Source organism: Amblyomma mixtum, chromosome 3, assembly GCF_055824585.1.
Source record: "Amblyomma mixtum isolate Tamu chromosome 3, ASM5582458v1, whole genome shotgun sequence".
Classification (NCBI taxonomy): Eukaryota; Metazoa; Arthropoda; class Arachnida; order Ixodida; family Ixodidae; genus Amblyomma; species Amblyomma mixtum.
In genome coordinates, this window is record NC_143014.1 from 352,823,513 (window position 1) to 352,835,886 (window position 12,374).

General features: G+C 48.6%; 1 protein-coding gene across 1 annotated transcript; it reads right to left on the reverse strand.

The window, feature by feature from the left end:
* Positions 1–1,055: 1,055 nt before the first annotated feature.
* LOC149356394 (dnaJ homolog subfamily B member 1-like) lies at positions 1,056–2,300 on the reverse strand. The gene has a single exon (XM_089576332.1). It carries the CDS (start codon positions 2,298–2,300, stop codon positions 1,056–1,058), a length of 1,245 nt encoding a protein of 414 aa, XP_089432458.1.
* Positions 2,301–12,374: the final 10,074 nt, after the last annotated feature.

Consider the following 12,374-nt stretch of genomic DNA (forward strand, 5'->3'; position numbering starts at 1 on the left):
TGTCAAAGTCGCTACATCGCGTCGTACACTCTGTGCTGGAGACTGAATGGCGCATCAATAAGTTCAGCGAACGTCACAGACCCCTGGCTTTCTCTTCATATTGTTGCGTGGTTCGGCGTATACTTTCTTCTTTAGGCTCAAGTGTTGGAGTAAATCCCTATAGGTTAATATCGGTTCTGAATAATTTTGTCCTTGCTAATGTTGTGGGACCCGGGGTAATGGCGAGCGGACAGCAGCGTGAGCGCCTTCGTTTACAACATCCACAGAGTATCTTAGAGTTCACATGACTATGGAATTAAAGACTATCTTATTTAGGACTGAGTATTCTGTCTGCGTGTTTATCCAGCCTTCCTGTGGCATAATTACTGCATGCAATTTAGGAGTCTGTATTTACACAGCAGGCCTTCTGAGAAATCATTGTCAAAGCAATTGCCGCCACCTCCGCCTTTAGGATTCCCTGGCATCGAATTGGTGCTGCATTAACTAATCTCTCTTGCGCATCCGTGCATGCTGTGGCTGATATTCTGCTGAACGGTCCTGTCATCTCCACTTAAATTGCCTCTTCCAACCAGCCACATGTTCTAATGACGTTCGTCCTAGCCCTTCTAGTTTTCCTATTTAATTCGGGGTGCATATTGCTCGGAATGGGCTGCACCTCGATCTTGCTTCTGAGCTGGATTTCGAAGTTCGCAGCGTCCTCCGTAGACAAAATGCATGGGAGGCCTAGTCTATCGACTACGTCCCTTCCTGTCCTGCTTCCTGATGGCCGTATCCTCTGCGATATCGATTGGCCTTCTATAATTTCGTCTGCAGTGTTCTGAATACCCATATATATTATTCTTTCCATTGCTCGCTTACCTGGTTAACAAGTGGTCTTTTATGTAATTTGAGTATTATGACGTCCAACTTGTTCTCCTCTTCTTCCATTTCACACATGGTGCTGTGTAAGTGATCGTACTCAAAATAAAAGCCTTTATTAAGTTTACGGATTCTGTTTCGATAAGTCCATGCGCAAGGCCGCAGCAGCATCTGCAGCTTCTCTTGTTGGTGATTAGTTAAACGGCCGGAGAGAGCACCCGGAATGTGACGATGAGATCGCCACGCCTCTTGGAGTATCCACGGAAAGGCAAGCCCAGACCCCCGATGCGTCTCACTGTTCCAGACCTCACAGGTCCTTTCAAGGGCAGTGAGATCTTACCCGTCGTCAAGGTAGGTATGCCAATCCTCGAGCTACACCGAGCCTGCCAGGATGTTAGATATGCGGTGTACAGGATGTCTTCTCCGTCCCTTTTGAACAGGGGGTGCTCCTTTACGCTAATCACGAAGACAATAGCCGGAGGCGAGCCCATCGACGTCCTTTCTCCTGGGCATTGGAAGACCAGCCTGGTCCCTGTAGGCACTCCAGGCTTCACGTTGAGCTGGACGAGCTTCTCTTCACGCCTTACGATGTGGCCGTCCGGTGCTTCGATGTTCCAAGCGATCTTCACCTTCTTCGCGCAGCCGTGGAAGACTTCCTCCAGGGTCACGAAAATTTCCCGCTCGACCACAGAAACCTGCTGCTCGCGTTGGTTGGAAATCCCGGTGGCAGAGGACCTTGTTGATCGGCGAGAGTAGGCACTATCTGATGGGCCGTTTCCAGTGTGGCCAGACGAAGGCACCGTTGAACGCGTCTGGAAACCGGTAGGTGCGCCGCCGAAGTCGGAGCTGGCGGAGTGGTAGAACATCGCGGACCCACTGCCAAAACGAAAGGTCGCCTGAAACGTTCCACAGTTGTAACCAAAGGTGGGCTGAAAGCTCTCGCCGGCTCGGAACATATGCTTAAAGGCACCTGCAGGACCGAATGTCTGCTCAAAAGTACCTCCAGGACCGAACGTCTGCTGGAATTTGCTGCCTGGCCCAAAAGTCTGCTGGAAAGTGCCGCTAGAACCGAACGCTTGCTGATAGGCGCCGGCAGGATCGCTACGTCGTCGGAAGTTGCTGAAGGACTCACCGGATCTCCTTTGGTGGTCACCGCTGAAGTGATGACTGAAGGAGAATGTCTCCGGTCTGAAGTGGCTGCCGGTGTTGGAAGAGAATCCGCTCCGGTAGCCCTCGCCGCCTGAGCTGTAGTAGGCCTCGCGCTTTTTCCGGTCAGTTAAGGCACTGTAAGCCTCGTTTATCTCCTTGAATTTCTCCTCCGCGTCAGGAGCCTTGTTCTTGTCGGGATGGTATCTGAGCGCCAGCCTCCGGAAGGCCCTCTTGATGTCCTCATCGCCCGCGCTCCTGTCTACCCCGAGCACTTGGTAGTAGTCCTTGACCATGTTCCGCTCTCGTTCAGCCGACTCGGAGGGACAAGAGGCAAGCAGGCAGCGCGAAGAAGCCACGTCTCTTCTTCTTCATGTGCCCCCGTTCGGTCTGTCTACGTCCTTTGTCGCGCGCCGGACTTCGTCGTCTTCTCCTCAGCTGTAGGGTCAGTCGGCTGTGCTCTGCTCAGTGCATAGAGTTTCTTACTATTACCTAGAGGGAAAGCTGGCGGCGCTGCCCTTCAGCCACCATGGACGCTCAAAGCATCATGGGGCGGTGAGCTACTTGTTGCGAGACAGTCGTAGTTTTTAGGGAACATAGAGTGGCACTACTAAAATGTTTCATTCCGAAAACGTTGTTCGTGTGTGCGCAGACGACTTTCGCGCGAACGCAGTGTGCAAAAACTATAGTAGAACAAACGCATAGACACACGACGCCAATAAAAGGTTTCACTTTTCTGAAATTCCATTAAAAAACTTCTTAAAGTATCTAAGCAACAACATTTTTTTTTAAAACATATTTACTTTTAAAAATGCGCTTGTTAATTACGAAATATTAGTTTTTATAGTGTTCATTACTTGGCCAATAGGAGAGCGAGTCGTCTCTTATTTTGGGCAAACTTTGCATTTGAATGCTTTTCTGCTCGTTTGTTGCAATCATTAGACAAGATATTGAATGTTAGGACGTTTGTAGTTATCAAACAACTTAATTTTTGTATTATTTTTTGGCCAAAAGTTGCAGTTTCGCAACAAGTAGCTCACCGCCCCATGATGCTTTGAGCGCCCATGATGGCTGAAGTGGTCTCGAGGGGTCGTCATGCAAACTCCCATAGACGGGCTGCCAGCTTTCCCTCTAGGTAATAGTAAGAAACTCTATGGCTCAGTGCTCTTGCCAAGTACTGTGAGAACCCTCTACCGGCGGCCGGTGACTTTTTGGCGGAGTCGCTGGGTAGCGATCCATGTACGAAGACAGACCGCACGGGGGCGCCAGTAGAGTGTCTAAAGTAAGGGTGGCAATATTATAAACGGCACCTTGAGATTTAATGCTAAAATTGCCCTGCTCTGATAGCATCTAGGTTTGTCGATCATTTCTTTTAACTGTAAAAGTACATCTTGAGTCGAAAGGTTTGAACTTAAACCAATCATCGCGTTTGGGAAGGAGCCACTTTCATCTCAGTCTCAAAATTCTTATGTATATTACTCTTTCCATCACCATGAAGGTGCACCAATTTAGCAATATCGGCCTCAAATTCTGGATAATGATCTCTATATAGGATTAAGAATAAGCGTAATTCCTGCCGTCTTCCATTCCTGAAGAAGCGGTTCCTACTCACCAGCATTCGATAATGGATTCCGTGATAGATTCCAGCGACTTTTCGTCCAAGTTATCTAGCGTTTTGATGCTCATCCGATCTCCACCAGGGCAGGTATCCCTCCTCCTGTGCACGAAAGCGGCACGCACCTACCAGGTTGAGATCTCCTCGTATATTCCCTCATTGTGTGTTCCCGTGTATTCTTCCATTTCTAAACGGACACCTTCTGACTCTATGTATCCACTTTTAAGTCCTGCATTGAGCTCACTTTCGTTCCCCTTGAAGTTGTCTACAGGTTTCAACAGATTTGCTTTGTGCTCTTTTGCTCTTTCCTGGTGCATCAGTCATCTCAATATGAACCAGATGTCATGAGAGCAATTCTACCATTAAAGGAGTCGCAGGTGCTGTGCTAAATTCGAGACACATTGCTCCGGATGCTCCGTAAGCTCTGCTTTCTTTTCTTTAGTCTCTTGTTCGGCTTCTGCCTCCTCTGCCTCTTTTTCAGACCTCTCCTCGCTTCCCACACATGCAATTAATGCTGGACAATGGCCTTAATCTTTTTGGTTTGAGTTTCCATTTCGTAAAAAACCATTTTCGCCCATGCGTCAAAATATTGAATTCTGTGCTCTTCCTTTCCGCCCATGCACTACCTGAGTTTACCCCAATTTCTAATTCTCACTGCCTCACTCCTACTGCTGCCGTTGCTACACTCCACCGTAGTCTACAGAATAAAGCGGTCACTTTCTAAGCGATCGCAACCAAGAAGAATTCAATGGAGAATTTGGGAAGCGCCACTGGCCAGCTTTCATGGCTTTCGTTGGAAGAAGAAAGCGAACGACAATGCAATCCCCCCGCGTGGGTATGTGCCATTTTCATATGGTGAAGAAGAAGAAGATGACGCTTGCCAATGCATGCGCGCAATCTGCGCGAGCCAAGCTCAGAAACGGGCGCAGAGCTTCCCTGGACAGAGGACTGGCGACCGGTGCCGAAAGAACCACCATCGAAGATGTGGTCGCCCAGGTGGAAGGACGGGAGTCGTTCTGTGGAAGATGGCCTCCGAGAGGCCGCGGACGACGGAGTTCCGCAGGCGTCCCCTGACGAAACGGAGCTGCGACGAGAGCCCCCGTCCAGCGAGGACGAGCCCGGAACGCCCCAAACATCCGCGCAGGGCGGCGTGTTCCAATTGATCAAAATGGACACGGTTAGCTTGTGGCGGGCCTTCGCTGTTTTCGCCGTCCTGCTTGTGATCGCAGCCACGAGTTACATTGTCGCCATGCGGCTGAACTTCATTGCCCGGCCGGCCTCTCCTCATTGGTGTCACCGCGAAGTCCGGCCTCCGATGTAACCAAGTGGGCAGCGACGCGGGTGTAACTGCCAGGCTGCCTCCGCGGTGCCGGACCAGGCGGAATGCTCTTAAGTCTCGGGGTCCTAGCCGCCCTCGCTGCTACGGGGCGGCCTACTGGTGGCAAATTCTCGTCGTTTGTGCCAAGGACTCGAACCGCTACGCTAAAGTAGTTCAGTGAAATTACGCGCAAAAACAAAGTTTGCCACGAAAGGAAAAACTTGATCATAGAAGGCATGACCTTCAAGCTATATTGTGCAACAATGCCCCTCAAAGGCCGGCAGCAATCAAACGCGTTGTTTGCGGTTCTGGCTATGTTCTAATCAAGCGGTTGCGTATTTCCTAGAGCAGATGTGAGGCAGTTTCTCAATGCGCTCTGAAATGCGCGAATTAAGAGTACTCGGCGTCAAGATAACGTAATTCACACTGTAGAAGTCTGATATTATTGTTGCTGAAACAAAGAGATGTGACTCTCCGTCGTCGCGCGCTTTTGCCGGAAACAATGCTGGCCATATACCAAACAAATGGCCCCAGGTTGCTAGGGTCCTTATGAAACTATTCTCGCAGCTTTCAGTTCAGGGTCTTTATTTGCATAAAAGTAATAAAGCTGAAAAAAGTGTCCAAGTCATCATAGAACGGGATGCGACATACCTGCCTTAGTTTTAGTTGTATATTTTGCTTTTACATCAATCGCTTTCTCATTGTGTGTTTAAATTTGATTTCGCTGTTGCGTTTCGTGGCCAGCACTTGACTGGTCCCTAGCGGAAAAGCATTCACTCGTCATCTTGAAGTCGCGGAGGAAATTCGCGCCAGCTGCAGCCATTGGTACCAAGGTGTGGAGGCAGCTGTAGCCGACAAGGATAAAGGTGTAAAGATGAAGAGCGATAAACGTGGTTGCGGACATATTCAGATGCAAGAAAAAAAGGCCATGCATGAAGACGCTGCAGGAAGGTGCAGTGCGGCAAACGGTTAATCATTGACTACGCCTGTTCTTGGACAGATTAAGAATATGAAGGGCATGCACGACGAGATTAACAGTACATCAAAAAAGAAGAGAGCGCCAAAGTCAGTCAACGGATCCAGTAGATACAGCGAGGCGTCAAGCGGAACAGCTCCAGCGAAGACATTAAACGGGGTGCGGAAACAGATGAAGAGCGAGAAACGCGAAGAGCGGAACGAATAGGCGAATGGTGAAGTCGCCGGAGGAAGGTGCAGTCGAGAAGCGCGAACAAGAAGCTTCAGAGACCACCGAGCAGAGAGAACGACGACTCCATTCGCAGCCAGAAGCTCCGGCGACTTATTACGAGGGGAAAGACGAGGAACGACTGCGCGAACATTTGGTTGTAACTCGAATACTGGAGGGGCCGAGGTAGCGTGGCGATAACGGCAAGGAAATGGCGCCCCAGTTGTCGTCGTCAGTAGTTGTTGGTGCGTATCTTCACAGCTGATTGTTGATATTTCTTCATTTGTTGGTTGCGCCGGTCACATATATTTGCGCGGGACAAGCAGTAAACTTGAATTCAAAGTCAGGGCACGTCCTTGTGCGTCTTAAATTTGTTCCCGTCTCAATTCACGCAGTTTCTACCCAATTGTTTTGACATCGTGTTTAAACACCAGAGTAGGTTTCTGTGAGTCGGACCTGGCACTCTGTCAGATAACCACTGACCCACCTTTATACAAAATGCAAGGAAATCTGTGACAGCAATGTTTCGCTTGGCCCAATAAAATTAAGACTTCAGAGTGCCATGACCAATACCATCGGTCAGCTCTGAGCTCGAGGGCGCCGCTCGAGCTCAGAGTGAACTGCTCGGCGAGGACGTTCCGTTCAGGGCGTTGTCGGCACGCGCAATATGGAACCTTCGAAAATCGGCTTGCCTGCGTAGCAAATCGCCTTTGGCATGGTGGACTACCCCCTTTTGGGCAGAAAAAACACGCAGCTCTTAGACTGCTGGAGCTAGAGTAATCGCGCGCATCTTTTCTTTACAATCCTCCAGTCGCAATAAAAGCATTAAACGCAGCTCTGCCAGGACACTGCTTCACAGGCGCAGCACACCTGCCGCGCTCGACGATATGACGAAACGCAGCTGGGCCAAGCTGCTCCTCGCCAGGAGTGTGCATGGTATACCGCTTGCGATAGGCCTGCAGTGTTGCACCCAACTTGCGTTGTAGGATGAGTCATGCCGTTAAGTTAGACGGGTTTGTGCGCAGTGGTCAAGCTTACATTTAGGTTTTTTTAGAGAATCGACAGTTTTCACCTAATCATCGCATGCCACGCTGTGGCGGTGCAGCAGATTATTGCAACAAGGATCGGCACGCGTATTCACTTCATTCGCTCCGTAGCAAGGGTGGCTCACTGGCACATTCTAGCGTTCTAGACAGATTTTTGCTGCAAAACTCGTTAACGCGCTAACGAGAAAGAAGAACCGTTAAGTGTCTTTCAGTGATTTTCTGCTGTCAGGAATACAGAGGCAGCTTCCGAACATGAAGTTTCCACGTTGTGCAAAACGCTTCCATTGCCATTATAGCGCAGTGATTAGGCGGCACCACGCTTATAATAAAAACGTGCTTGCCGACACTAGAAAGGCTGATGTTAATATGCGGCATGCACTATTTGTTGATAAAAACCCCTTAGCAAGTGTGTCTCAAAGATATATTTCAATCGCGAAAAGTGTCGTGCATGACTACCTCTGTAAGAACAGGTGTTATTACGGCCCTTGTGTATGGTGATATGGGGCTTGATTATCCATGGAGAGGGTGGTATAATTATTTCATTCTGGTTCCATTTAATTATGATTCACTTTGTAGCTCATTACTGCCCCGTTCTCTCGCCGTCACTGGAATCAGACCAGTCAGCCGGATGGAGAGTCATATTTGAATGAAAAGAAATTGATCACAGCTTCCTGGCAATTAAGATGGCCGTGATATTTATTTCATGTGTTCCATCCGCTGGTTATGAACAAACGAACCCAGTGTGGTGAGGAAAAATGGCGGCTACATTGTCCTCGCTTTCCATCTAGACAAAGAATTAGAAATCTGCATTCACGTTTAAATTATAACGCGATTAATGAAATTTTAAGTACGAACGCAGAGAAGGGCAGTTTTAACTGCGAACCTCAAGGACAGCCACTGGCAAGCTTACTTGTTTTCTGCGCATGCAAACAGCATGACAGTCACCGGGCCTCTCTTGGCTGTAGAGCTAATTGCGAAATATGACCTTCTACTTTTTTCATTCTTGTGGTACATAGAAGCTTTCATCGCTGATGTCCCTGATTTCAGATTTTCTTAAAACCACGGTTTCAAACGCCGAGCAGTTATTTCTTCCGTGCCTTGTTCTTTACATATATGAAAGACTGCTTCACTTGCACAAGGTTGCCACCATCGAGAAACAAGCGCGAATTGATCGTGAAATTTTAAATCAAGCAGGATTCCTCTGCTTACCGCTGGAGCCGACCTCCTTAGTGCCACAAATGGGATTAATTCAGGCCCCTTCTCTAGTTTCTGGAAAATGCAAATAAAATCCATTTATTTTTCGGCCTCGCGTCACTGATTTGGTTCATGTGGGCGCATCGTCTACTCCACCAGTTTGGGATCCGGACGTGGCTCGAACGCTCAACTTTCCGGCGGTTGCACGATGTAATTCATTCATCGACATAATATGACCGCCACTTCATAGTCGACCACGATTATTTGTTTGGTTTATTGGGGTGTAACGTCCCAAAGCGACTCAGGCTATGACGGACGCCATAGTGAAGGGCTCCGGAAATTTCGACCACCTGGGGTTCTTTACCATGCACCGACATCGCACAGTGCACGGGCCTCTAGAATTTCGCCTCCATCGAAATTCAGCCGCCGCGGCCGGGATCGAACCCGGGCCTTTCAGGCCAGCAGCCGAGCGCCATAACCCCTGAGCCACCGCGGTGGGGCCGTGGACCACGATGACTAGCACCCGACCGGCTCCAAACGGCCGGCGCCGAATTCGAGCTTAGGATGGAGCAAGAAACTGGGCCGCCATCTTCACAGCATTGAGCGTCTCCCTACCCCATGGTGCCCGAGAAGTCCGACTGGCTGCCCTGCCCAGACCTTTCATCGTTCCCGACCGCTGTTCCCGACTGCTATCGCAGATTTTACAGCACCACTCAGAGTGCGACCATAATTTCGAAAATTTACCTCGTCGGGCGTACTTGTCCAGCTTTCGGGGATACCAAAAGGTACGATCCGTTAACGCGTGAAATTGGGCCTGTTGGTTAAACATGAAAACAGCTAGTGCAAAAAAAGGGACGACAGAAAGACAATACAACACGAGCACTGCTAACAAGAAGGCTTTATTGCAACGAGGAAATACGAGGTCTGTTAGAAAAGTATCCGACTGTTGGCCGAAGAAAAAAAACTGGCACAACTCGAGCGTTGGAAACCTAATAATCTTCAAAGTGGTCTCCTTGGGACTCCACACACTTCTCCCAGCGGTGCTGCCAATTTTCGAAGTATCCCGAAAAGGGCCCTTTAGGAATGTGGTTTAGCTCAGCTGTCGTTGCAGCCATAATGTCCTCTCTTGTCTCAAATCGCGCTCCTTTCAACGGCCTCTCGATGTTGGGAAACAGCCAGAAGTCGCAGGGGGCCATATCAGGATATTATGGAGTCTGCTGAACTACAGGAGTCTGGTTTTTCGCCAAAAAAATCTGAATCAAGTGCGAGGAATGTGCAGGACCGTTGTCGAGATGGATGCGCCAATTTCCTGTTGACCTTAGCTCCAGTCTCTTGCGCCCCACAGCATCACGTAGGCGACGGAGGACATTCCTGTAGTACTCTCTGGTAATTGTCTGACCCTGTGGGGAGCGTACTCGTGGTGTGCCACACAACGGGAGTCAAAGAAAGCAGTCAGCATCACTTTGACGTTGCTGCGCATTTGGCAGGCCATTTTTGGTCATGGTGACGTGGAATGCTTCCACTGTTACGAATGGGATTTGGTTTCCGGGTCGTACCCGTGCACCTTAGGCTCGTCACCAGTGATTATGGTGTTGATGAAGTCGAGGTCACTGTTTGTGGAATCCAGCATGTCATGTGAGACTTCAACACGAAGCTGCTTTTGCTCCATCGTGAGCAGCTTCGGCACTAATTTCACCGCAACTCTATCCATGGCCAAATCTTCCGCAATAATGGAATGTGCAGAAAAATTGCTGATGTCCACCTCTTCCGCAATTTCTCGGACAGTCACACGACTGTCCCGCATCACCACAGCGTTCATTTCGGCAATGACCTGGTCATTTCGGCATGTTGATGGCCGACCGGAGCGTGGCTCGCTCTCCACCGACGTGCGGCCGTCTCTAAACCAGTTGTACCACTGCTTAATCTGTGTGCTGCTCATAGCATCTTCATCGAAAGCCGTCTGAATATTCCGAATGGTTTCCACTTAGTTGTCGCCCAGTTTCTGGCAAAATTTGCTGCAGTAGCGCTGCTCCTGTCGCTCCGCGATTTTCCTTGCAATAAAAAACCGACGAGAGCACTGGGCACTGCCTCACTCAAACGCTGCTTCTCAGCGACTGACGCTGTCGGCAGGCGGGAAAAAATTCGTGTATGCCCACGAAGCTTCAAGGTCAGCTTATGCAAGCGCGCTTGTTTCATATTAATCAAGTGTTGACAAAAAAAAATAAAGTTGGATACTTCTCTAACAGACCTCATATATAGAAAGATTGCATGCATATTGTAACGTGGCGGCCACCCGAAGAATGAGGCGTTGTGAACGATGAATAAGAGATGATTTAATGGCCGCTGGCCTAGCGCGAGCGCTCCGGCCCGCGCCACTTACAGCTTCGTCTTCTTCGTAACAATATAAAGAAACAGAAAACAAGGAACCACAATCGCGGCAGTGAAAAGTTAAATGCTATCTATGGCTGTTAACTTTTGAACACATAACTGTTAACTTTTGTCTGCCGCCATTGCGTTTCCTTGTTTTCTGTTTGTTTATGTGTATGCAACCTTTCTATACGTTGCCTCGTTGCAATAAGGGCTGTTGTTAGTTGCGGTCATGCAGCTGGCGAGGGGAAAGCATAGTCCGCTTGCTTCGGATTTGTTATTTCGGGGATATGTTCTCGAACCAACATATCCGTATCACTTTTTTTAAACTCTTGCTTATGTTGCTTCCAAAAAGAGTATAAAAATTTTCTTGGGGTTCTTCCTGCGCTGTAATGCTTTTACTGGCCATCGTTGGGTGATAAAGTTGAATCTCGCCAAAGCTAACAGTCCCCTCGTATTTTTATTTCCAGAAACTCAGTTGGCGGCTACGTTGTCTACGGCTGAAACTGTTTATGGACGAAGATGACCGAAACAAAATAAAAGCGAGAATGACTTTTTTTTCAGCACCCTCTTTAGTGCCCCTCAACAGCTGCGCTCTAAAATATGGCTTAATATGGGAACAGTCCAGTAAAACAATCGGCGTTAGCCGGCGGATGGGCATCGCCGGCTGATTTGCGCTGAACGTTGGATGTTCGGTCCCTTGGCCTGTCGCCGGCGCCGCTGCTCTTCGGTCCGGCTTCGCCGCCGACCGTCTTCTCGCTGGACGAAGAGCACAGCTGCGCTTTGTCGACGACGAGCCTCGCCAGCACAAGCTAGACAAGCGCGCTTTCCAGTTATTTAGTATTGGCTTTGAGCGCGGAATAATTTTGCTTCTCCGAGATCGCTCTCTCTCTCTCTGATTTATACATTCTTTTTCTTTCTCTTCAGAGGACAAACAAAGGGGTAATAAAAGTGCAGTTGCAGCACCTTCCGCGCACGCTGGTTTTCCGGTTTATTCTTTGGTTGCTCCGGGCGATCACAGAGAGAATCTTGGGCTCAGCTCCCGGTAGCCGAACACTTGCTTCCGAGATGATGGTGGCAGAAGTGCATAATATATTAGATTGTCAAATGTTTTAGGGGCAACACCCAAAGTTGAGAAGATTTTGTAATTAATTTGCAATTGTAATTGGTGACGTTTTGTGATTGTGGTAGACCTGCCATCCACCTTTGGCGTTCCCCAAAAAACATTTGACCAACGCTACCATATTTAGTTATTTATTTATTTGGGAATACTGTAGCCATCACTTGAGGGCCATAACAGGAGAGGTGTTTATTTTAATTATCGAGGAAAAACGTCAGGCACCGACAAGACACAAAAAAATAATCAAAACACAAATACTTAACAACTTCACAAACAAGGATGAAGGAAATCATAACAACAGCATGATGAGTTATCAATTCCCCTGTTGCCTGTAATACAATTCCAAAAGGTTCTCAAACTATTTGACATTTTGAGCTGTGACAATGAATTCCGCAAGAATTCACACACGCCCCTGTTAGCTGAGTTAGAGCGACTGCTCTGGTGAAGCAGCGGTCCCGAGTTTTAACCCCGGAGTGGGACTAATTTTTTTTTAACTACGAAGTTTCTGTTGAAGCTGTATAGGTTTC

What these genes read in the sequence shown, in the direction of transcription:
- LOC149356394 (XM_089576332.1), bottom strand. Translation starts at nt 2,300, where the DNA reads ATGGTCAAGGACTACTACCAAGTGCTCGGGGTAGACAGGAGCGCGGGC.